Source organism: Chelonoidis abingdonii, chromosome 1, assembly GCF_003597395.2.
Source record: "Chelonoidis abingdonii isolate Lonesome George chromosome 1, CheloAbing_2.0, whole genome shotgun sequence".
Taxonomy (NCBI): Eukaryota; Metazoa; Chordata; order Testudines; family Testudinidae; genus Chelonoidis; species Chelonoidis abingdonii.
The window spans coordinates 91,544,284-91,570,605 of NC_133769.1; the positions used below are offsets into that span (position 1 = coordinate 91,544,284).

Here is a 26,322-nt window from a genome sequence, read left to right on the forward strand (position 1 = left end):
TTCCGGCCCCGCGGCGGAAGTGAGGCAGCGCGGGGGGGGTGGGGGCTGGTGGCCTGGGCGCTGGTTCGGTCGCCATGGAGTAGCCGCAGGGGGCACGGGGCTAAGTCGTGACTAGAGAGCGCGACGTGGACGGACATACGGCGGGACACGGCCCCCGCAGCTTCCCGTAGGCGCAGGTGAGAGGAGGACAGCGGCTGCCTCCGGCCTAGCGACACCGGGGACCCGCTTGCCCAGAAACTGCTCCCGGGCAGGGCCGGCAGCCGGGCCGTGTTTTGTGCAAGGCCAGAGCGCCGGGCCGGGCGGCTGGTCACTCCCTATAAACCTTTGGCGGCGGAAGCGCTGAGCTGTCCTCCACTGCGCCTCTCCCCGGGGGGGGGGGGGCAGGAGAGGTGCCGACTGACAGGAGCTCCCCGTGGGGCGGGGGGACGCTCCCTGCGGACAGCGATACGTGGCTTGGTTGGCAGGACACGCCGGCGAAGAGCGCGTGACCCGTTAAAGGGGGTAGTTTATTCTCTGAACACCCGAAGGGCCCTTGTGCCCATGTGGCTCATGTGACAGTTCAGGTTGTCCCCGCTCTCTCCCAATCCCCTGTTGGGGGCCTATAATAAATAACTTGGTCTGTTGTCTGTCCACTTGGGAGCTTGTAGGGTTTGGGGTTTTCAGCCTTGCCCTGTGGTGCAGAACTCGTGATGAAATCAGGATGTGCTTTACCTTGTTATGATTGGTACTTTACATGATTCATAATATTTATCCTTTTCAAAAATGTGCTTTGAAATGTTTTTACAAGTAAAGGAAGGCTTGATTGTAAGGAGAATACTGGGAACCACTGAGTATCAAAAATACCTCAGAGGCCCACTTTCTGCTGTGCTCCACTGTTGAACTGGTGGGGAGTAATCTACTTTTTGTAGGGTGCACCACTGTGTGTATCTAGCCAGCTCTGTGGAATGGCACTTATGATAGGGTGGAGTTAGGTCTTTCAGCTCTTTTACTCCATTTGTGAGCAAGGAGGATCAGCCTTGCCCAGGGGGTCACAAACCAGGCAGAGCACTGATACAGCCATGGGGGATGGGTGGCATTGGTTTCCCACAAACACCGCCCTACAGAAAAGAGAATAAACTAGTTCAAACTGATTACTCAAATGAAAACTGAGGAGGAGTTGGGGGCTTATTTGTTTTGGTTTTATTCTTATTTTCAGTATTCTTAATGTTCTCTTATTTTGTGCCACTTATTCACATGTTGCCTTAGCAAAATTGTAAAGCTCCAGTTCTACAAGTTGATCTGTGCTGGTGTTTGCCTACACAGAGCCCCTGTTGACTGTAATGGGATTCTATACAAGCAGAAGGGCTCCTCCACTCTTACTAATTTATAGGATTGGGGGCCTGTTTTTGTATGGATATTGTACTCAAATGTCAAACAGGAAGAAGAAAAGTTCTATCTTAAATATTTCTAGAGTGCCTGCTCCTTGTTCCCTTGAGTATTATAGTTACTAAGATACTGGTGTTTTCTTGCTTTTTGTCTCTTCTGTATTTTAATTTAAAAGCATAAAATGCTTTATGCCTTGTGGATGCTTGACATCATTACATCATTGTCTTGTGATTGTTACTTTTTCTATGTATAGTAGCTCAATTTTAGACTTGAAAATACTGCTGAAGAAGCTGATGTTAACTTTCCTATTTTATATACAACTGTTTTGACTGTAATTTGTGTTATTGAAATTGTCACTCCCCAAGTTAAAATCTTTTATGTACTTGCTCCATGTGGATTGTTTCTCTAGATATATTATTTCAACTAACATTTAATATGGTGTAATTGAAATTGGTAATAAACTATTCTTATAGAACAAAACCCATTTTAGATTTCAGTCAGATTGCCTACACAAGGATTTATAAAAATATACCAACAGTATTAACAGATATTAATTTATGAAAACAATCTGCATGCTGAGAGATAAAATTGGTTCATTATCTCTTTCCTCTGCTGAATTAGTCAATGGTTTAACTTTGTACAGTGCCAAGTTGGGAAGGAGCAGATTTGATCGTGCATACCAGGCCTTTTTGTAAATTCTCACTCTTTTGATAATTATTTTTTGTTAGTATCCTCCCTTACTACCTTCTCCAGTCTTTTCAATACAGTTACCACATGGAACTGCCACCTCTAGCAGAGAATGCTTTCTCCAGTTTAACTGAAAGCAATTTCATTCATTCTTCCTCCTCGCAACAGAGAGACTCTTCTTCCAACTTAAGCACAGATAAGGAATTTGAACATGTAAAGGGGAATATGAACAGGAACTTGTTTACTTCATACTTTCAATGTAGTCAGGTTTTTAAAGATGCCCCTCCCATGTTGTGACTTCAAACACAAAGACCCTGTGCTAGTGGGTTAATACCAGAAAAAGAAACTAACTGTTCTAGTTTCATTATCCATGTTGAATGAAATACAAAAGTAAGTAATATAAATGGCAAATAGTAAACTAGACCTAAATTATTGTAGTTTTAACAAGCTTGAGGTAACACATAAGTGTTTGTTTAATATTTAATGCCAGTGTCATAGACTTGTTTTACATTAGTCCTTTGGCCACTGTGCTCATTCTGTACCCTGATATTCTGTGTTGCCCATTCTTGGGAGATAGTTTCTCTTCTTTTGATCCAAGACCAGTAAACATGGGAGTTGTATATGCTGTCCTTCCACAGTGAGAATCCAACAGGGTGCAGCTAAAAAGTTACCAGTATTGCTCTTATGATATTGCTGTACTAGTAAAGGGTCAAGTTCTGTAGGGTATTGAGCACTGCCACCCTGTTGATCCCAGCGGGGATAGAGTGCGCTCAGGACCTTGCATGTTGGGGCACAAATTTACTTGAAGAGGCATTTCAGAAATGGTGACACTTAGGAGGGATTAGGCAGAAACAATATATTCCAGTTTGTCTGAATGATGTCTTCAGTTACAGAAAAAACAATATCAGGAAATCAAATATAGTACTATATATTTTTATCTTGGTATCTGCTTGGGGCCTGATTATGTAGTCCTTTTGCATGTGGAGCACCCATGCAGAATGGCTGTAGAATAAGGTCCTGAAGGACTGCAGATACTAGCATCTCTTTATTTCAGGCTGTCCTATGATCTATGGGGCATGGTGTTTTTCTGTATTTATCAGGTAGGCAACTACTTTTCCTTAGGTTGGGGAATTTAGATATAAGAAATCAGTCTTTATCTTGACTGACACAACTACAATTTGTATAACATCTTCCCTTAATACACAGAGTATATATATATTTTATAATAAGTAAATTTATCTATCTTATTTTCACTAACCCTTCCAACAGAGCATGAATACTTGACAGTTCAATACATAATTACTCTGAAATAATTATCTATGTCATTCCTTGGTCTCTTTGTTCCTGTTCAGTAGCTGGTTGAACAGGAAATTTCTCCTTTGTTGGCGTGGTTCCATATCATGAAGTTCAGTTGCTTCAGATGAAATGTATTTACCAATACTTAACTCTTCATACCTAAGTAATTAAGGCTCTGGTCCTTCAAATGCTTACACACATGCCTAACTTCATGCATGTGGATAGTCCCACTGAAGCCACAGCGGACACTCAGGAACTTAAAGCTAAATGTTTATAGGACTGGAACCTAAGTAGATAACTCCCTTCCTTTCTACAACATGTTTTCTCCAACCAGCACAAGTGGGGTGAAGTATTCAGCAGAAATTAAAAAACTGAAAGGGATTACAAATATAACAATATATTTTAACAATAAATATATTTAACAATACATTTGTAAGAATTTTATAGAGAGTATTGTCATCCAGATGTGCGTATGGGTGTTTTTTTGTTGTTTTTTCCCCACAGTACCCTCACTCACAATTCTAATCTCTGAAAACAAATTACTTTAACTCACTTACCTGCAGATGATTGAAATGAAATGTAACTTGTATGAAACAGTAAAAATTTTCAATTTAATCCTAGTTAGATATTGTGTCCCCCGCTTATTTCTATCACTTGTTTTCCATGATTTTGAAAACATCGGCTGTATCGCCCCCACAATATCCTCTCTTCCATTTGGAAAACACAGTGGTACTCTTTAGAGTGGTGGGTGAAATGATACTCCGAATCCATGTAAATATGTCTTAAATGGCAAAGAAGATGGTAGGAACTAAATATACTAAACTACCTCATGAGGCTCGTTGGCCAGAAGGCAATGACTTAATTATTGTAAGAATAATATTGTGGTGACCTGGGTACGTGACCATTAAGGCTAGAAATTTAAACAATATGTCTGCGTACTATTTTTCAAGTTTGTTTCACCTTTGGCTGCTGGAGAAATGAATATTCCTCCATACCCTCTCTTTGAGATAAAGTTGGAGGCTGTCTTAATTTAGAGTTTGTTTTTGGGTGTTCTATGTGTGTTAACTGTTAACTAGCAATTAATTTCTCCTTGCGTTCCATCTTTACCTCATTTCTTATTGCAGGTAGGAAACAAGACGTGTATGTTTCTTTCCCTGTTTCAGTATACGTTTGTTGTCCGATTCCTCCAATAACACATCCAGCAGCAGAAAGATATTCGTATTAATGGTTTGAGCTGCTGGATGGTAGTGTTTTCTTGGCGGCTTTGGCAGCAGCAGTTTGTAATTAACTACCTCAGTTAAGTGAGGAAATTATAGTACAGTAATATAGTACAGGTGAAAATGAACTTTATTGGAAACCAGATTCTTGCATCTCTTAAATTGAATAACCATGTAGAAGCACTAGTTCTAAAGCAAAGCATAGAAAAAGCAGTTTCTCCACTTTCCCTGCAGCAGCTGATGAACTCATTAACAAATCAGAACAGAAAAGGTTAGTAACATCAGCAGTTTTTTCAGGCAAAACATTAAATTTTGAGCGTGGGTTTTGGCAGGTACAGTGAGAGAGCGACGACTCACTTTTAAAATGTCTTCAGTGTAAATATACTTTTATACTGTTGGTGATTTGAGATCTTAGGCAGGTTTACTCTTAAGAAAAAAAGTAAAACTTTACTCTTCCCTTTTAAAATATAGATTTCCCATAACTGGCTTTGTGTTCTGTGTTTTTAATAATATGAACTAATGTAAACTAACCATTTTCAGTACCTTCCATTAACAGAAATGGAAAGAATTGTGATTTTTTTTTTCCCCTTCACGTTTGTAGGCTAACGTGATAACATATAGTTGGGACAATGGAGTCCATGCTGAATAAGTTGAAAAGTACCGTTACAAAGGTAACAGCTGATGTCACCAGTGCAGTCATGGGAAATCCTGTTACCAGGGAATTTGATGTTGGCCGACATATTGCCAGTGGTGGCAGTGGGCTTGCTTGGAAGATCTTTAATGGAACTAAAAAGTCAACAAAACAGGTGAGATCTCCGATGAAGATAACAATTGCATCTTTTGTTAGGAAAGGTTTAGAAGAACATTTTTTTCGGTAGACCATTGTTAGCGTTATAATTTGTGAAGTCAAACGAAGACAGAAAAGGTATCCAAGTGTGTTAATTGATTTAAGGTTCCCGCTGCTCATTTAATCACAACAGACTGGCACAGTTTAGTTTCTGGGTCAATAGATACGCAGAAATTGAGCAGTAAGAAATGTTAGGCATGAGGTATGTTGACCAAAAGTATGTGGGGGATGGCCTCATGCTAACTGCCTTCACCATGCCTGTTTCAGGTCATTGCTGTTAACCCCTCAGTTCCGTAAACACTATGTTCGCTCAGAGGCGGCAGGTTTGTATAATTTTTGGTGGTGCCCAGAATGAGTCCAAGTCTCGCCACACCCCCACAGCTTCCTTGTAAGCTAATATATTTTTTTTTAAATAATGTAAAAATGGACTGGAAACAGTGCTTAATAGATGGGATAACTGTTCTGTTTCTCTAAATTGCAATGGATGCGGCTGTGGGGGCATGGGGCAAGGCAGTATGGGTATGGCTGTGGGGGCATGAGCTATGGCACCATGGATATCTTTCACCTGGTTAATAAGCCACTCCAGACAGGAAATTAAGCTTAGGTACATTTTTCAAGTCTTGATTGGATCTTCTCACAGTAGAGTCTGTGTGATTTGGCTCCAAATGTGGTAAAGCAAACCCCTGACTAATGTTTGTGCAAACTATTTTGTCACTGTTATGGCTAAAAGTACACTGCCAGTTCCATGTTACAAAGAATCAGCATTTTATTGTGTGATGATTAGTTGTATTTGACTAGTAGCGACATGATTATCATTAGTCCATATTTTGGCCAGTCATCACATCAGCATCAGTTTGATGCTGCAAAACAAAACTAATCAGTGTGGTAAGTATTTTGTGTGTGAAAGAGCTTCCAACAATTATTTTCATATAAGAATAATTTCTTGAAGGATGTCTTTTTCCAGATGTTTGTGAGGAGTTATACTCTTTGGTAGACTCCTTCTGAACATTGCTAAGATATACAGTGAATTGCAAGATATATTGTGGTTATTATATTGCATGCTATCTGTTCATTAGTAATTTATTTTATTCCTTTGTTCTGCCAGTCCACTCTTCTGGCAACTTGTAAGTGGCTGTTTGTCATCTGTGCCAGTGACATCACTAACTTCCCCAAAATGATACGTGTGTGTCCTATTTCAAATAGCTCCAATTTTTTTGTTAGCAGTATCAGCATTCCTTTCTTTCTACCACAAATAGATATTCAGTATTCAAATATAGATTCTTTGGCCATCTGGCTACAGATTCACTTTGCAGCATTTTAAGTAGTTTAAAACCCTTTACACAGAACTCATGAGTTTTCATATGGGAGAAGCAGAACTGATCGTAAGTCTCTTGTTCTCTGGATAAGTGGAAGTAAGGTATATTGTGGAAGTGGGTGAGATAGGATTATGCTTTGAACTGTGTTGACCTACCTCAGCTCTCAGTTTGTCGGTGAGAGTTTGTCTCTAAACACTCAGCACTCTCTTGAAAATCTCATCATTGGCATCTGGAAGGTGAATGTTTTTAGAAATGGTATTGTGGCACACTAAGTGGAGGAAACTTGTTACTGCCCTCCTGGATCTGCTGTCTGTCCTGGTTTACAAGGATGTTTATATTCTAATATTTGATTAACAGGTTTTTGCTTGCTTGCTGTCTGGTTTACACAAATAAATGTGTGAGATAATATATATATGCATGTGTGAATATTTGTGTATATGTATTATTAATCGTCCTATGTAGCACGTGCACACACGCGCACACACACATATATATGTATGTATGTATATGTAAAAATTATTTAGGCCCCACCATTTTGATTTTTGTTGTTGTTGTTCAGCCCATCTTGAGATTTGTTGTTTACTTACTCCATATTGCTTTCAACATCTTTTTATATATATAACTTTTTTTTTTCCTGGCCTAAGGAAGCACTAGTTCCCTCCCTCCCATCTTCTTAAAATGCAGTCAGGAAGGCACAGATAGGGATGGGGGCACTTGAGAGAACTTTCTTACCAAACCACCTCCTCCATCTCAAGGGTTAGCAAAATGTTTAAGGAGATGATCATGTGGGCACTAGAATCCCTGCTACACTTGGTTTCTGTTCCTCATTCAGAGAATCCGTTAACTCTCATAATCTTGTTGGAATCAAAATTTATTTATTGATTTATTTAACTAGTCAAATGAGGAAGGGAGATGAGTTTCAAAATAATCACAGTTGAATGAGGCTATTACTAAAACAACCTGGAAGGAAATGTAATTTTAAAAAAGACTTGTGAAAGAATGGGAGGATGGGACATCTCTTTTGGAAAAAGAACAGATGACTATTGGAATACTAACCTGTGTCTTAAGTAGAGAATTCTCTTTAACTGAGGTTCCAGAAAATCTTAGTAGTGCATCATGTAGTCAAATGCTGGGTACATGTTCAGTGAATGGAATGATTTGCCAAATTATATCTGTTACACCCCCTAAAAAAGTACATTGGTTAAAAGAATATTATTAAAGTTGCAAAGTCAAGCACTTTAAAGTTAGGAAGTGCCAGAATTAAGGTTGCCTGTACAACTGAAATCTGGTCACTGTGTGCATATGCATTGTGATAGTTCTTTAATTACATTATGGCATACTATATTTTCCTCACATTCAATATGATGGACAGTTCAGATTTAATGAGTAGATAATCTATAACGGGTCGGCAACCTATGGCACGCGTGCCAAAGATGGCACACGAGCCAATTTTTAATGGCACGCTGGAGCCTGCCGGGACTCCAGCATGCCACTAAAAATCCTACCCAGCCCGGCGTGCCCGCTCTCCTCTGCCCTCCACTTCCCCCGCAGGGACAGGGAGCAGAAGCATAGCCATGCACACAGGGTGCACAAATGGCCCCACTCTCCCGGCACTGCAAGCCACGGAGTCCGCGCTCCCGGGCCGGAATGCGGGGCCAAGCGCAGCAAGCTGTCGGCCCCTCCCCCACCTTATTCCCTCCCCTAGAGCCCTGCTGCCACGCGCAGCGCTCTGGAGGTTGGGGTTGCGCGCTCCCGCGGGGCAGCATTTACCTCCGCAGGGGGGCAGCATTTACCTCCGCAGGGAGGCAGACACGCTCAACTGGAGGGGCGGGGCTATGTGCTCCCGTGGAGCAGCATATCTAGCTCTGTGTGGAGCCTCATGGTAAGGGACCCAGGGCTGGGGGGGTTGGATAAGGGGTGGGGGCAGTTAGGGGACAAGGAGCAGGGTGGGTGGGATACCGGGGGGGTTGGATGGGGCATGAGAGTCCCGGGGTTTGTGAGGGGGCAGGGGGTGAATAGGGGTCAGGGCAGTCAGGGGACAGGTAGGAGGTAGAGTCCAGTCTGGGGATAAGGAACAGGGAGGCTTAGATAGGGGATGAGGTCCTGGGGGGCAGTTGGGGGCAGGGGTCCCAGGAGGGCATAGTCAGGGGACAAGGAACAGCAGGGCTGAGAGTTTTTAGGGGGGCAGTCACCCAGCACTCTCCCCTGAGCCCCGATCTCCGACCCCCCACTCCCACACCACGCCCTCTGCACTGAGCCCCACACCCTCCCAGGCCCCTGCCCTGAGCCCTGTACCTCCCTCATACATACCCAGCCCTCGGCTTGACTCCTTCATCCCCACCCGCAACCCTAGCCCTGACTCTGGCACCCCTACCCATACCCGGCGCCCCCTTTGCCCTGACACCTACACCCCCTCACATACCCAGCCCTGACTCCAGTCCTCTGCCGCCAGCCCTTTGGGTCCTGGCCGCCAGCCCTGCACAGCCCACTGATGGTCTAGGGTTCTAGCTGATGGACCCTTGCCAGCCGGGGTCCCGGCCTCAGGCCCCACTCAGCCCTCTGCCGGCCTAGGTGAACAGAACCCCAGACCAGCAGCGGGCTGAGCGGGCCGGCAGCGTAAGATCAACATTTTAATTTAATTTTAAGTGAAGCTTCTTAAACATTTTGAAAACCCTGTTTATTTTACAATACAACACTAGTTTAGTTATATAATATATAGACTTAGAGAGAGAGACCTTCTAAAAAACGTTAAAAATGTATTACCGGCATGTGAAACCTTGAATTAGAGTGAATAAATGAAGACTTGGCACACCGCTTCTGAAAGGTTGCTGACTCCTGATCTATAATATAAAAAATTTTTTTTTCTCCTCATTGTTCAATGTGTGGCCCTACCCCTTATTCACTTCGTGCTATTCAAACCTTTCTCTGAAGACAGAAATATTAATTTCCTCAGACTTCTTTGTCAGACATCCCTATCATAGCTGAGTGCTTCATAAAGAGTAAGGAGGTTATTTTCACAACACCCCTCTGAGATGAGGCTGTATAATTATCACTATTTACATATGGAGAACTGAAGCACAGTGAGATTAAGGTGAAAAGTATCCACTAATTTTGGGCACCCGATTTGAGGCACCTAGAATCTGAGTTTTTTTCCCCAGAGTCTTTAGCATTCTATAGCATGTTATGTTCAAAGCACAGTCCCACCAACTTCACTTGTGTCCAAGTGCTCAACACTTCTGCCGTTAGATTTTGGGGTGTCAACACAAACATTGAAAAAATGCAAAACACGCAATTAGTGCCCCCTAGTGAAAAGTTTGGTTTAAGTGACTTGCACAGCAACGTATAGGAACTGGCAAAGTCTGGTAGAATAACACTCTCTAGGGCAGCATTCAGCTGCCCTACCAATGAGACCATCGTTTTTCTCCTTGCACTCCCTTGTCATTCTCTGCATACCTTCCAACTTTCAGAACAAATGAAGCAGGGGTCCCACAGTCAAGACTCCTTCACTACACAGCCCTGATTCATCCTCAGAGAGGGTTCATCCTGTACACTGAATGAGGCAGGGGTCCTGTGGGGGAAGAAAAAATAGGCTTTAATTACATGATAACATGCTATCATGCATAAGTGTGCGGATGGGGGCAAATTAGAAGCACTTTATATTCATAGGCAGTCTTAATTCTGACATTCCTAACTTTTGAATGCTGGACTTTGCAACCTTAATTTAGTGTTTTATGTGTAATTTCCAAGGTTTTTAAAAAAACGAACTGAAGGAACGAATTCAGTCACGTGGGTTGTCAGCAGGGTTGGGATCTTTAGCTCCACCGCACAGACCTCTGCTACTTGAGCAAAAGGAGTAATTTATAGCAGTAGTAGGTTACTGCTGGAGGAATTCTGTGCCAAAAAATAAAAAATTCTGTGCACATTATTTTTAAATTCTGCATATTTTATTAGTCAAAGTAACACAAAATAAACATGCCAGTTTCAATTATTTTTGGTAATTTATTTCAAAATACCCATCAGCAAGTATGTCTGTAGCAATACAGACGACAAAAAAGATTCAGGAAACGTTTTTTGACAAATAGATTCCTTACTAGGTATATTAATAAAGAACTTTGAGTAATAATTCTTTAGACTACAATACAGAAACGTATTTCCTGCACCCCTGAGAAGCAGTGCAAAGGCTTGGGAGAGTCTGGGGTAAGGGAGGAGCTGAGGGAGAGGGAAGCAATTGCTGGGAAGGAACCTGGGTGTGAACTGGGAGGGTTGTTGTGTATGAATGATAGAAGTATGGAACATTTTATTGTTGTTGTTTGTTTTTGAGCAGGGGGGATGAGGGGATCGATTGTTAGGATGCCTTTCCCTTGCTGACCCCTAGCCTCTCTGAGTCAGGCACATCTGCCACTGTTCCCATGTGCCCCCCCTCATGTGGCCCTGCACCCCTACTCAGCCATCTCTTCCCTCTGTGCCCTTGTGTCCTTGCACCCTCACTCCCATTTGCGTGCATCCCCTCAGTAGCCCCATGCACCCCCATATCCCTGTGTACCCCATGTATCCCTTGCCTCTTGACCTGGCCCCATGGGCAGAGCACTGTGAGGAATGCAGACTTTTCCCTTCCCTATTCACAGCTCGGGCTGCTCCTGCCTGGGATCGTCTGCTCTCTGTCCTGACACCACAGTGGCCCCGGTCAGTGAAAGATGTAACTGCAGCACTTCTCATCAAAATGCATTATCTGCTAAGGAAAACAGATTGTGTGTGGCACATGACTTCTGTGCGTGCGCAGTGGCACAGAATTCCCCTAGGAGTCGTTCTGTCCTCTGTGTGGATGAACCTCTAGGCCAGGGGTTCTCAACATTTATCTTTCTGAGCCCCCCAACCCCCCCAAGCATGCTATAAAACCTCCATGGCCCACCAGTGTCACAACAGTTGATTTTCTGCATATAAAAGTCAGGGTCAGCATTAAGGGGTAGCAAACAGGCCAGTTGCTGGGGGCCTCATGCCACAGGGAGCCTCATGAAGCTAAGCTGCTCAGGCTTCAGCTTCAGCCCCAGGTGGTGAGGCTCAGTGCCTCAGTCTTCAGGCCATGCAGTGGGGCTTCGGCTTTCTGCTGGCCCTGCTGATAGACCCCCTGAAACCTGCTTGCGGTCCTAGAGCAGTGGTAGAGCCAGCGCTGCAGCAGGTGCGTGCTCAAAATTTTTTTACTGATGGGGTGCGTGATCAAAAAAGTTTGGAGACCACTGTTCTAGAGGGGGATAGAACACTTTTTGCCATTGGATTTCACACACATGAGAGAATGGTGAGAAGATTCCATTCCAGGCTTTGATGGAGGAGTGTGTGCTCCAGTGGGCACAGATTCTTCTGACCATTCCTCAAATGTCATCTCTTTTTGCCCTATCCCTTCCAACCTGTCAATTTCCCAGTCCTGTCTGTTTCCCACACCTCTTCCCTGTCTCATTCTCTTCGCTGAGCCAGGCCCGCTTTCCACAGTCTTCTCATCCCCACTCCAGTCTTCTTGCCCTTTCAGTCCCTAGTTTCACCCCTCTGGACTTCTCCTCCCAATTCCAGCACATTGCCCACCAAGTCCCAATTGTCCCTCCTCCCAGCTCTCCATCTGATTGTCTGTCTCTCCAAGTTCCCTATCCCCTCTGGCTTCCTGTCCGTTTTCCACCCTGGGCGCCTCATCCACTCTCAGCATTTATCCACCAATCTCTTTGTCCCAGTCTACTTACCGAGCCAGTTGAAATTCCTCTCAGTAGGGTTCAGGGGTATGGCTACACTTGAAATTTCAAAGTGCTGCCACGGCAGCGCTTTGAAGTATGAGTGTGGTCGGAGCACCAGCGCTGGGAGAGAGGTCTCCCAGCGCTGCACGTAAACCACATCCTCTATGGGTGTAGCTTGCAGCGCTGGGAGCCGCGCTTCCAGCGCTGCAGCACTGATTACACTGAGGCTTTACAGCGCTGTAGCTTGCAGTGCTCAGGGGGGTGTTTTTTCACACCCCGAGCGCGAAAGTTGCAGCGCTGTANGATCCAATTATTAATATGGTTCTTCAGCCAACTCTGTGAAAACGGTCCACAAGACAGAAAAATCCTAGGCTAACCTATATTAAACAGGGCCATATTTGACACAACCTCCTCCCCCACCCATCCCAGTCTACTCAATAGGTCCTGCTCTTGTAATCTCTGCATCTGAATCAAGCAGCTTCCTCCTCCAAACTGCCTGAGACCAGGAGGGGAATCCTTAAGAGCACAAGAGAGAGAGGCTTCCTGCTCTCAGTTCTGGTGCGTGTGACTGGACCTGAACTAGGACCCAGCAGGGCCTGCAGCAGCGCAAAGCTACAATTGCAGGGAGAATCTTGTATTCTTACCTAGGTTATTGGTGCATTTGCCACATAATCCTACATTTTCTTTTCTTTCTTCCAGAATATTTTCAGTTCACCTATGGGCCTACTAACGTGTCTGTGTGAAGAGGAGTGTTTTCTAGAGGCCTGTGGTTCGGCAAAATATTTTTGCCTAACATTTCCTCTTCTCTACTAGAATATTTGGAAGTTGACTTTGCTTGAGTCATTGTGCCAATGTTGATACGTTATGTCTTCAAAAATCAATTTCCATTATGAAATTTAAAGAACTCTGGACAAAGAGTGCTTCATTTTAAATAACCAACAAGAACAAATTTAGCACTTTAATGTCCATCCAGACATAAACAAAGCTGTGCTCATGTGCAGTCTGCCGTTAATGTGGTTATATACCACTTTGTGTAATGAAGGGGTTTGCTTTCAATTTGCATTTTAATCTAAATGCCATAAAGTTCAGGTTTTTTATCTCCATGAATCTTTAAAATATTCACAATTGCCTTTGCCTCCATGCTATGGTAGAAACAACAGTTGCAGATCTAAAACTGTAATAGTTTTGTTATTGTGAAGAAACTTTCTTATTGGTTTAGGAGAGAACTCCTTTGTATGTGCGTTTTGGTTTTTTATGTCCCTGTAAAGTCCTATAAAGATAAATGTTTTCTATAGCATTTCAGCAAAGAAATTATGTAAAACTGCAACAAGTATTGACTTATTCTGGCAATCAGAGAATACCCAAAATATTATGGACAATTTCTTCTTTACCTTTTAAAACACATTTGTTGTTACTACTTCCAAGTATTAATGCTCAGATAATGTTAAAGGCATCATTAAACAGGCAAAAAAAGAAACCAGAAATGCTGTACTGGTTCGTGTGGAGATCCAGGTGTCAGTCACTAGTCATCTTATATATGTTCACACTTGGCTGTGTGCTGGAAAATGGCACACGCTTATTTTGTTGTATTTACTTATATTTAAAAATATTGGGTAAAAATCAACATAAAAGAAAAAACAAATGTTTAACACTAGTATTTACAATTTGTTAAAGTGAAGTCCTCAACAAACACCTTGAACAATTTTCAAGACAATTACTTGTCAAATTTCAGTGAAATCTTCCAGACGAAGAGTATCTGGCGTAGAAACTGAATTTTTATGAAGCAGTTATACAGCAGCCAAAAAAAAATTTTCAGAAATTATTATTTTAATGTGTTGTACTGAGTTTTTCTATTTACTGCTTGTATACTGCTTGTCTCTTAAAAATGAAGTCATCATGCAACTACTCGGGGAGATTTAACTTGAAATGTCCCTTATAAAATATTTGGCAACTACATTAGAGTCTTTCTATGGGGACTTAAAACATATCCATCTTATATTGTATGTTGTTTTTGCCTTTGCTTCATCACTTCTAGACTGTAGGCTGCTTCATAACTTTTCCTAATATGGTTATAAAAATAAAAGACAGACTGCCAGTTTTGCTTGACAGTAAATTCTTTTTCTCTGAAGGCTCTCTGGTAAAAGCTGGTCATCTTTCTGGATTATCATCCCCTTTTTTGATTTATTTTGTCTCTTTTCTTTAAATATCCTTTCCCAAGCACCTAAACCTTCTCTCTAATGGCTTGCTTTCTAGATTAGACAGACATTTTAGTTATTTGAATGACAGGCCTGAAATGTGTATCTGAACTCCTTGGAAACTTCTGAAGCCATTTGTTTTCCCCACTCTGACCTCTTATTTGTTGCTGACTGGAAAGAAGATTGGCATTGCTTTCTAACTCTGCTGTAATCACTGAAAGTTTTTGTAAATTACAGAATTTTATATTAAAGAGAAGAGTCTTCTTTTAAGGAATGCACCCATCTCTGTGTCATGGTATCTGTTATTTAGACATACACTTGACATAGCTTGAATTTCCTGTTGCTAATATTTTCTCATTTAATTTTTAATAACCAATTGAAGTCTTCCATTCACCTTTGCTCAATGCAGAAATTCTTATAACAGAAAGGGAAAGTAATAAACAAAGAATTGTATTTTTATTTGGGGCCTAGGCTGACCATTAAATAAAATTCAGTTTATAATTTCTTTTGTGACTAGCTGGTATTATCCCAGTGTCTGACCAAATTTCAGTGAAGTCTGTTATATTTTCCTTACCTACATGTTTATCTAATTTTATAACTGCATAAAATATACCATTCACTTCCTATCCCTAAACTATTGTATAGCAATCATGGTGCCTTTCCAATGGTTATTGCATGTTGGTAGTGGATGAAATTGTCCCTGAATGTGTATAGGATATAATTCTTTAAGTTAGGCACTTTACAAATATATAAGATGATAGGCACCTGTTTGTTTTTAACTTTTCATTTTGAGTCTGCGAAAAGGACTATATGAATAACTTGCTATTATAATTCCAGATCTACTAGCCGCCCACATATCCTTGCCCTTCTCATCACTTATACATTGTGTTCTTCTTAATACGACCTGTCCATATTTCATTTTTACATACAGATAGAGTTATAGTGTGACATATACAACTGAAAAAAAACAACCCTAAGTTCTGAGCTCAATTGGACTGGACAGTTGCTGAGTAACTGAACCTGTGCTGTGTGATGATTAGAGGTGAGGGGGCTCTATAAGTCAGCATCTCTGTGTATCTGTGTTGTCATTGATACATCTTGAAGTAAAATAACTACTGTATTTTATATAACAAATTCCCATAGAGTTTAAAACATCATCTGAGTAGCCTATTATAAAAATGCAATAAATAAAATAAAATCCACCATTACACATTTTTTCCTGTGTAACACCCCCTACCTCCATTTCCCCGGGAGATGTCTCAAGTACCTCCAGACGTATGCATACCACAGTTTGGGAACCCCTGATTTAGAGGAATGTCTTGTACTGCTTTTGCGAAGGGGTTAATTGCTTTGATCAGCTATGAGAAACTCAAGTGTTTTTGGTCTTCATTGTGAATGACACTGAGCTATTGAACTGTACTCCAGAAAAGAACACGGTTGTTTTGTGTCCCTTTGCTTTATGAGGTTAAAAGATGAGAGGCAGTCAGAAAGTAACTAAGGTCTTTTCTATAGATCTGTAATTCTTAGCAGATGTGTGCAAACTCTTGTGGTGGTATCTGCAGTTTAGGCAGAGCTTGGGAGTGTTTACTGTTCCTTCTGACAGTGATTAGAACCTTGTAAGCTCTATGTACACTGCAGTTTCTGCTGTCGATACTGTAGGTAGATCTTGTATGTGTTAGGGAATTACAGGTATGAAAAATCCTAGTGCAAACACAAAATAACTAATGAAAAAGGAAGTTTTAGGCAAATTTGACTGGTACCATAGTATTGATTTAATATGTTATATAAGGCTTCTGCTGTGTAAAAATTGAAGGCGGCAAACAGTGTGTGAATTACTTTAAATGCTTTAAATCCTGAGCCGTTTGTGGCACTGAAGGCTGTTTTCTAATGAGGGATATCTTTCATGATTGAGTGGAAGTAAACTGAAAGGAGATTTAGTCAGAAAAATAATTATACTGTAGCAGATGAGAAGTGGCTAGCATACAAAGATTTGCAGTTGACAAGGATATTCTTGAATTTTTTAATATTAAAAGAAATAAGACTTCATGGTTTCAGTGGGACTACTTGGAATCCATAATGTTAAACCCCTATGTAAGCCTTTGCGAGATGTTACCCTCAGATTTGTAAATAAATATAGCACTATTTTTGTCTTTTAGCTTGACTAACTTTTTTCATAAGAACGTTTCATGAAAAGAAGAAACTGTTATGGGACCAAACAACTGTTTCAATTTTCTTTAGAAAGAACTATATATACAGTAAAAGCAGCAGAGAATCCTGTGGCACCTTATAGACTAACAGACGTTTTGGAGCGTGAGCTTTCGTGGGTGAATACCCACTTCGTCAGACGCAGGGGTATTCACCCACGAAAGCTCACGCTCCAAAACGTCTGTTAGTCTATAAGGTGCCACAGGATTCTCTGCTGCTTTTACTGATCCAGACTAACACGGCTACCCCTCTGATATATATACAGTGCATTTTCTTGTTTAATGGTAACGGTTTCCAGGCTCTCATAATGGCAGATTGTTGAGATGAATTTACTAGATATCTCAAAGAATCATGCTGGATGGAAGAGGAAGATGCAAAAGTCTATCTCATCTTAAATAACCAACACTGTATGCTGTTTCGCCCAGTGGATTGCTTGAAATAATCTGAACAATAGATACACCTAAAGTGTTCATGCTTGTTTTAGAGATATTAGCAATTCTAGTAGTATTTTCCATTTTAAGTATAGGACATATTGCTTGAACTGTAATATCACTAAAACTCAGGTTAGTTGTGTGCCCACTGCAGTTCCTTGGAATAAAGTTGACCCTTCTGGAGGGCGGGAGGGGCAACATGAGTCTTTACTGCAGTATTTAATTACACATAAACTGTTTTTGGTTTAGTTTGGTTTTTTTGAGGCCTCAGACCTGGAGTGGGTCCATTATAAATAACTTTCATATGGACAAATAAAATGTAATATTTATTCACATAACTTACTGGAAAGGTCATTTTGCTGCTTTTGCTTTGTCTATATACATAGTAAAAATTATTAGCATTGTGCTATTTGCGTATGTGACCTCCTGCTGCATAGCAGACTGACATGCTGAATATGCATATTCATTAAAATAGCACTTGTGCCCAAATTTACACCAACAGTTGCCTCCTTGTCTTGTCTTTGGGCTTAAACCTAGCATTTTGGATACAAATTAATACTGGTAAGTAATAGGAATTCTAGCTTTATATTAGTTTATATTTTATGAACATATTTCCTTCTGTACAAAGAATAGAAGTTCAGTTAATGAATTTTTATTTTATTTGGACATTGGGAGTCAGGAAGCAAAGGCTCAGGGTTAAGTACCCCCCTTACCTTTTAATTGCTGAATACATCACAACTGGAAGCAAGGTCCAGGCCACCTGATAACACAAGAAAAGTTCCAGAGACAATGTGTTCTCCTTATTTCCCCTTAATATTCTTAGCAAAAATCCTAATTTATCAAACTCCTTAGTTTTTTGTTGAATACGACCTATCAAATTAGGTGGTCCTCCCCTAGATTAATTTTTAAGAGACAGCAAAACATTTTGAAATCAGTAGAATTTGCATTGTCTCTTCTGAGTAATTTTTTAAAAAAGAATTGAGAGGGAAAAAAAAACACTGAGGAAAATATTGTTTAGGGAAAGAATTTATTCTTTCCATTCTCTACAATGTGCTCAAGAAAAAATACAAATGTATATCATAAAGCATCATTCCAATGAATAGAATATAGAATATCAGGGTTGGAAGGGACCTCACGAGGTCATCTAGTCAAACCCCCTGCTCAAAGCAGAACCAATCCCCAGACAGATTTTGATCCCAGTTTCCTAAATGGCCCCCCTCAAGAATTGAACTCACAGCCCTGGGTTTAGATAAATAAGCGTATTCTCAAACTATTTAAATTACCAATACCTGAGCTGATTTTGAGGTGCTGAGTATCCAAAACTCCCATTTATTTAAAATCAGGCCAGTTGCTGTCTTCAGATGTGCTGCTTAGTAATTGCACAAGTAGTGCTGGTACCATTAACCATAGGTGCCGAGTTTCTAATCTGCCATGGGGTGCTCCCCCAGGCTCTGCCCAGGCCCTGGCCACACTCCACCCCTTCCCCCAATGCCCCACCTCCACCCTGCTTCTATCCGTCCCTGCCCTTCCCATCCAGTTCCATCCCCAAGTGCGCTGCGCCCTCGCTCCTTCCCCCCTAGTGCCTCCTGATGCCACGAAACATCTGATCTGCAAGAGGCGGAGGGAGGGAGGGGAAGGCGCTGAACTGTGGGGCCACGGGTGGGTAGGAGGTGCTGGGGGGAGTGGAAGGTTCTGATAGGTGGGCTGCGGGTGGGTGCTCAGCACTCACCTTTTTTTTTTTTTCCTGTGGGTGCTCCAGCCTCACAGCACCCACGGAGTCGGCGCCTATGCCATTAACACAAGCTTGTAGTAATAGTCAATTCATTATTTTGTATGATGTATGTAGTAGTAGTTTACTGGCTCAGGAAAAATATATTCTTGAATTGAGATTAAAAAAAATCATGTTGATTGTAACTGAAATAAATTAGTCTAGCATTTGGCTATAGATGTATAATGGACTACTTTCTGCTTTGATTTATCATATTAACTTTACTGTGTGGTGCAGGTAGTACTGACTGAGTTTTATTGCTTAATTTTAGGAAGTTGCTGTTTTCGTCTTTGATAAAAAGTTAATAGACAAATATCAGAAATTTGAAAAGGATCAGATTATTGATTCTTTAAAGCGAGGAGTTCAACAACTAACAAGGCTTCGACACCCTCGACTAGTTACTGTTCAACATCCATTAGAAGAATCCAGGTACATTTTAGTAAAATTGTAAGAATTGTTTTTTTTGCTGGACATAGAGGTCTGGAGCATTTGGAAAACATGGAGGAATAATAAAAGATATGAACTTGGCAATTAGACAAAATAAATAAAAATAGGTCATATGCCACCATGTTCTGGTTGCGCTGTTACCCAAATGGTCACTTCTTCTGATATTATTCACAGATGTTGAAGGTACAGTATGTGACTTATTTCAACTGCTAAAATATTCATTAAAACCTTGGTTTGCGCAATTATACTTGAAAGAGGGCTGAAGTCACGGTAACTGCCAAAGCAAAGAGCTTTCTTGGTTTTGATTTAGTTTTTTTTAGCATTATTCACGAATTTTTACAAAGTAGAAGTCATGTTTTTCCACCATCATTATCCCAGTCCTTTTCCACTCTCTTTGCCTGAACTACAGCAGGAGACCTTGCCCATGCTTAAAAAAATTAAAATTATAGGCAGGTGCCAGCTCCTGGATAGTTAAGGGTTGAGAAAACGTTACGGTTTGAGGTCAGTTCTTGTAAGTGCTCTTGTATCTGCATAGTTACTCACTTTCCCTTGGAAGTTAGTGTGCCTCATGGGGTGCTGGGGTAGGGATAGTGATATAAATTTGGGATTGTTTCATCAAAACGTTCCTGAGATGTAGCCTCCTTTGGGGAAGCAGTATTGAAAGTGTTGTTTAACAAAATTAATCTCTAAAGGCTTGAACCTAACACTCATGCACAAAACTGATTATCTTGTGTATATGCATGGTACCCAAGTGAGTTACTAGTCAGCCAGTTTTCACATGATCTGGATGGCTGAATGGGACCTGCTATGGCTATTGAATATGAGCAACACCTAACATTTTAATCTGGAACCCATCCTTGGTGGAAATCTGGAAATGAAATATAGTCATGTTGCTACAATCTGCCTTTGTCAAAGAGGTCTTTTGTTGTTTTGGGGAAATGTCGTCTGAGTACAACAGAAAATTCAGAAGGTGCTCAGACTATTTTTTGAAAAGAAAATAATTGTATATGCAAATACATGCTGGGAGGTGGCGCTAGGGGCCAGAGGAAAAGAGAAGGAATGGGGGGAAAGGGGCTTGGGCTTGCAGCGGAGGGAATTAATTGAGGTAAGTGTGAGGGGAGAGGGGTTGGGAGGTTCAGGTCAGAGGAGAAGATGGAGATGAGGGATGGAACACTGGGAAGAGTGATATGTGGGGTGGGTGCCAAGGTGTGTGGGGGGACCTGTCAGCCCCACATCCTTCTCTGCTGTGACTGTGCTGTGATTTTAAGGTAACACAAATCTAAACCTCTGAAAATCAGAAAATACAAAGTTAAGGTATATGCCATATCTTGCAGGGGAGGGAAGGCTGACTTGCAGGGGAAGTAGACTGGGTGGGTCAAAGGCATGGCTGGGGACGCCTGGCTGAAGCAGATGGTCCAGCTAGGTGGCGGCTCATAGTGGCAGTATGGGGCCTGGTTCAGTGTACAGCACAGGGTACATAATTCAAGGAAGCATGCATCCCTCCAGTAAGCTGCTGCCTGTGATACATATGCACCCTCAGAGGTCACCAGACAGCAGGGAGCAGCGTATTACATGCTAATGGCTTCCCAAGTGCTAGTGGCTTAATGGGACAGGAAGGGGAAGGGTGAACTGCAAATGGTGGCCTGGGAATACGAGAGTAGGGGTAGATATAGGTGTATTAAATGTTGGCGCAGCTTGGCAGAGGTGTGATAATGATACGAGATCTAGGGTAGAAGTCATGACTTTCTGGACGTGTGTGAATCCCTTTTCCTGACCCCTGACTGTGAGCTAAGGAAAGAGTTGCCTATGTACTCTGAGGGATCCAGTATGCCTCATTTCAGCACTGCATTGTGTGGATTGTGTCAGTAGCAGGGCCCAGGTGTCTTCTGACTTTGGGCATTGTCATCAGTTAGGTGGGAGATGAAGGGTAAGGGGAAAAGATAGTATTAGGTGGCATCCTGTGCATATGAGTAAAGGTTGTAAAATTTAGCAGGTACGGTGTTTTCTGTGGAGTAAGCTAGGTGTTTGAGTGTGAGGCAGATATAGATAGCTCTTGTTCAGTACAATGAAAGAATGTGTGCTATGGGCTTATAGGTCTTCACTCAACGAGAGTAGAGTTAAGGTTACATGGGCATGTACCTTAACTTCTGTATTTCCTGTTTTATACAAGTTGGAGTTTTGCTAAAGTTGTTGTTTTGGAACAGTATTAAGTATCACCGGGGACACTTAAATCTGTTTTTTGTTGGTGAATAGGAATAAAAGATTGAGTGACTTTGTCATCCCCCTGTTCTGGTCTTACCTAGTGTGTCAGTACAAAACTGAGTTTCTGTAGAGGGCGTTTGTTTTTTATATTAAAAAAAAAAAAAGTGCAGGGTCAGGAGGAACTGCTATGCATTGGTTTAATTGTAAGCCAACTAACACCAAGGTTGAGCATCTTCAGTTTGGTTTTCTGATGCTTGTATTCTGCTTTAGGATTCTTGCGTCTTCACAAAGGCAGTGTAGGGAGAACTGAAGCTATGACTCTTAGTCTTTGAGGGTGATGAGCAAGGATCTTTCATGTTTCATTAGTTTTGTTTCTTTGGCCTTATTGTGCTTTAGAGAGCAATTTTGTTGGCTTCTGATGTGTACAATCCATTAAGTTTTATCCTACTACATAGTGTTCCCTGTGATATTTTTGAATGACTCAACAAATATTTAGTTTCATTTCTTGCATGAGACTTCATCACCCTGAGTAATATATTTTGACTGGTTTTCTTACGTTTCAATTTTCTTGGCTCAGATGGAGGCAGTATTCATATTTTCTTATATATAACCTGCTAGTTCTTTCTCACAACAGGCTCAAGTGTTACCAGCTAGCTAAAGCTTTTTCCTGTAGACTTTAGAACAATTGAGACTTAACCCACGGTTTTTAAGTTGCTAAGGCTGTTCCAGGGGTCTTAAGAATGGTATGATTATGCTACCTGAAACCTCCACCTGTGAGGCAGTGTGGACAGCAAACTTGCTGTCATCATGAGATTGATATGGAGAGTTAAGAGTCACCATGATCTCCTGCTCCTTGACAGTAGCTGGAAGGCTTGTAATTGTGTACACGTACATGTGTACTCCTCTTACAGCCACTAAGGGAGAGGGAGATAGGGAAAAGGTGAAATGAAGAGCCTTTTGAGCATAGTCACAGGGAGCAATCTCATTTATTGAGAGGATAGTATGTGAACATTACAACGCAATGTTAGAAGAGAAATGAAAACACAGGGAAAGAGGAGGTGGGGACATGGTGAGGGATGAAGGGAGAGAGTAAGGAAGACGCAGTAACACTGTTTATTGTTCAGTCGTTCTGATGAGTGTCTCAAGCACCTTTGCCATAAAAAAAAAAAATTGTATATTTTGTAGTGCCACTAAATAGTCAAGAATTTCTTCATTAATTGTTGGTCAGCACATGTTCTCTGCTCTATTGAATTTTTTATTTTCAGTTATTTTCTCTGCCTTACGCTATGAACAAGGCTCCAGTTTGGTGCTGACTTTGCTCTCAATGGCTTTGACCCTAATGTTCTGGTTTATGGCTGACTGGTGTACACAAAGGCTGCTTTACTCAGAATCTAATCAGTCCTTGTCCTAACTAAAAGCCTGATCCTGCAACTTGTACATGAATTCTTACTTTACTCCCCTTGTTGTGTTGGCTCAGTACAGGGAAAATATTCATATTCTTTACCAAACACTATGCACGCTTTTAGTACTATATACAGAGTAGTAAATGCCTTACTCTGACCAATACTACCTTCTGACTTCCAGTGTGCTTCTAAGACATCTCGTTACATAATTAAAATATTTGAGATCTATTCTTCAAAAGCTGACTTAAGTAATAGTGATTATTGATTATATATCATGTGAAAGTTATTTTCTGTCATTCAAAATCATGACTAAGAGCTTATTAAATGTATTTACTGGATATATTGGGTACCTCTTCCCTTTTTAGAGATTGCCTGGCATTTTGTACAGAACCAGTCTTTGCAAGTTTAGCTAATGTTCTTGGCAACTGGGACAATCTACCCTCTCCTTTACCATCTGATATTAAGGAATACAAACTTTATGATGTGGAAACCAAATATGGCTTGCTTCAGGTATGTTAATGGGTTTATATTTTATATTTTTTTCTGCATGTCTAGTATTGGCTTACAAACTTAAGCCCTGATCCTGCTAACAGTTATGCACATGTTTACCTATATGAGTAATTGTGGGTAAAGATAATAAGCATGTGTGTAACAGTTTGCTTAGGAATTCTGGAATTATTTATCTAAAAGCACAAGACCTTTCTATCAGAGCATTCAGGATTAATAAGATTTTTTTAAAAAATTCACAGCTCATGTAAGTGCATTCAACTTCATTTAAGTCTATAAACCCAGTTATATTAGTGTTAATTTTTTTTTAATGTACTTATAGATTTTTCTATAATGGCCATCACCATAGTATCTGATCACCTTAAATGCATTAATGAATCTATCCTTACAACAGTCCTTTGAGGAGGGAACCATTTTCCCTATGTAAGAGAGAGGGATCTGGGGCATGGAGAAGTTAAGTAACGTGCTTCAGGTTGCTCTGGAAGTCTATGGTAATGCTGAGAATAGAACATAGCCTAAGTCTGGGTCTATCCAATTCCTTAACCGCATACTGTTTTTTCATCTTGCCATCTTTGGCAAATTTGTTCTATTTTCTTCTCCTTGAGATAACTGTTTAGTGTAAATCCATCTCTTGGAGGAGAAAGGTGAGGTGAGGGCACAGATCCCTGTGTTAGTTCCAGACAGACTACATTATAGTGGTGCTGTTTATCACTGAAGTATTCAAGGATTTACTATCAGTTCCATTACATGCAGTTTTTCAGGGGATTGTATATTTTTATAATAGTTGATTTTAAGTTAAATACAAGATTTCAGCCTGGAGTTACCCCTTCTCAAATATTAATGCAGAGATGGTTCAAAAAATATTTTTTTTATGATCATCATCATTCGTGTTCAGATTACTTGTCAAAAGTTATGGTCTACAGGTGAGGTGGGTTTTTTTATTTTTTTTTTTATTTCAGAAGGGTAAGAGATGAACCAAAGAAACTGAAGCAAACACTAGTCATGGATATTTTGCTATGGGGCAGGTCCCGGCTTCAAAAGAGTATATAGTAAATGAAATAATCAAGAGGAGAGAGTCCGCAATGCTTTGAAGACCCTTTTATAAACCGAGTGGCGGAAAGGATGAATGCTTGATGGAATGCTCTGGATTGCTACTGTTTCTGCCCAATCTCACTAGAGAATTTAGAACTGTACATTTCACCATTTCCCTTCTAGTCCGCCCCCGCCCGGCCTTTCTTTTTGATTAAAAGTGATGTCAGTTCCTGTGAGTCTAAACTTTGTGGCCTCTTGTCTTTTTTAAAATAAATTTGAAATGGGTGGCAAACTTAAATTTGCCTTTTTCTTTCCCCAGTCATACCACTGCCACTCACATAATTCAGTCAGTGCTCTGTCTTTAAGTGAATAGATGATCCCCCAACCTGATGCTGCTCCTGCTACTACAGAGGTGGGCAAACTACGGCCTATGGTCCACATCTGGCCTGCAGGACTGTCCTGCCCGGACCCTGAGCTCCCAGCTGGGGAGGCTAGTCCCCAGCCTCTCCCCTACTGTCCCCCTTTCCCTGCAGCCTCAGAGCGTTGTGCCGTCAGCACTCTGGCCTGCCTTTCCTGCTGGGTGGAATGGCTGGCTCCAGCAGGGCTGCGAGCTCCTGCTGGTCTGAGCAGCATGGTAAGGGGGGTTGGATAAGGGACAGAGCGTACCGGGGGCAGACGGGGGATGTTGGATAGGGATCAGTGTGGGAGTTGGGGGGGGCTGTTCGGGCGGGGGAAGGTGTGAATAGGGTCGGGGCAGAGGTGGTTCGGGGCAGAAGGCGGGAAAGGGGTTGGATGGCATGGGTGAAGTCCCTCGGGGGGCCTCGTTTGGGGTTGAGGGGTTGTGGCCTCTTTAGGGCGGTGGCAGTCAGGGAACGTGTGGGGGGGATACGGAGCGTGGTTTAGGAGCAGGGCAAGTTCCGGCAGAAGTGGCAGTCAAGGGCCACGGGCGGGGGTGAGGGGGAGGGGGGTGGTGGTCGGAGTTCTGTGGGGGCAGGGGGGGCAGTCAGGGAGCAGGAAGTGGGAGGGGGTGGATAGGTTGTGGGGTCCCAGCTGTTTGGGGAGGCACAGCCTTCCTTACCTGGCCTTCCATACAGTTTCACAACCCCGATGTGGCTCTCAGGCCAAAAAGTTTGCCCACCCCTGTGCTACTACCTTTATAGATGCTCAGGAGCCCTTCTGTCTGTGAGCACTCTATTGCTATCTCCCTCTCCCCTTGTCAATGAGCTCTGGTACAGAGGGTCACTACTCCTTGCTTCATCCTCCCATTCTGTTTGTTAGGGTTTTTTTGTTTTTTTGTTTTTTTAAAGCAGCCTTCAACCACTCTGCTCTTTCACACTCCCCCTCCCCACACAGGTCTGTGAAAAGAACAAAGCAAACTGCTCTGTCCCCTCTTCTCCTTAAAAACTAGCTATGCATAGGCAATTTTGTTCCCACCTTCCCGTCTGCTAAAAGAGCACAAGCACATACACTGCTCTGCATCTCTTTTGTTCCTTCTCTTCTAGAAAAGGAGCCAGTGGCTCCCCATTCAGCCAACTCATCTGGTGAACATTCTACTCATCCTTGGGCAAGTGGATTTTTCAAGCCCTGTAATAGTTAACTTGGCATTAGTAACTCCATGAGCAAGTTCTCAACCCGAATTTGGTTTGCTTGATGCATGTTTAATTTTTTCAAAGATTTTAGTCTGAAA

General features: G+C 41.8%; 1 protein-coding gene across 2 annotated transcripts in view; it reads left to right on the forward strand.

The window, feature by feature from the left end:
- Positions 1 to 21: 21 nt before the first annotated feature.
- The window catches only part of SCYL2 (SCY1 like pseudokinase 2), a 56,195-nt gene continuing 29,894 nt past the window's right edge, over positions 22 to 26,322 (forward strand). Inside the window, exons 1-4 of one of the 2 annotated variants that reach the window (XM_032788582.2) lie at positions 22 to 176; positions 5,167 to 5,371; positions 19,316 to 19,473; positions 23,462 to 23,606. In XM_032788582.2, coding sequence (XP_032644473.1) covers positions 5,195 to 5,371; positions 19,316 to 19,473; positions 23,462 to 23,606 — 480 coding nt within the window. In that variant the 5' untranslated portion in view covers positions 22 to 176; positions 5,167 to 5,194. The remainder of the gene's footprint in view (positions 177 to 5,166; positions 5,372 to 19,315; positions 19,474 to 23,461; positions 23,607 to 26,322) is intronic. The other variant, XM_075067296.1, reaches the window with a different exon arrangement.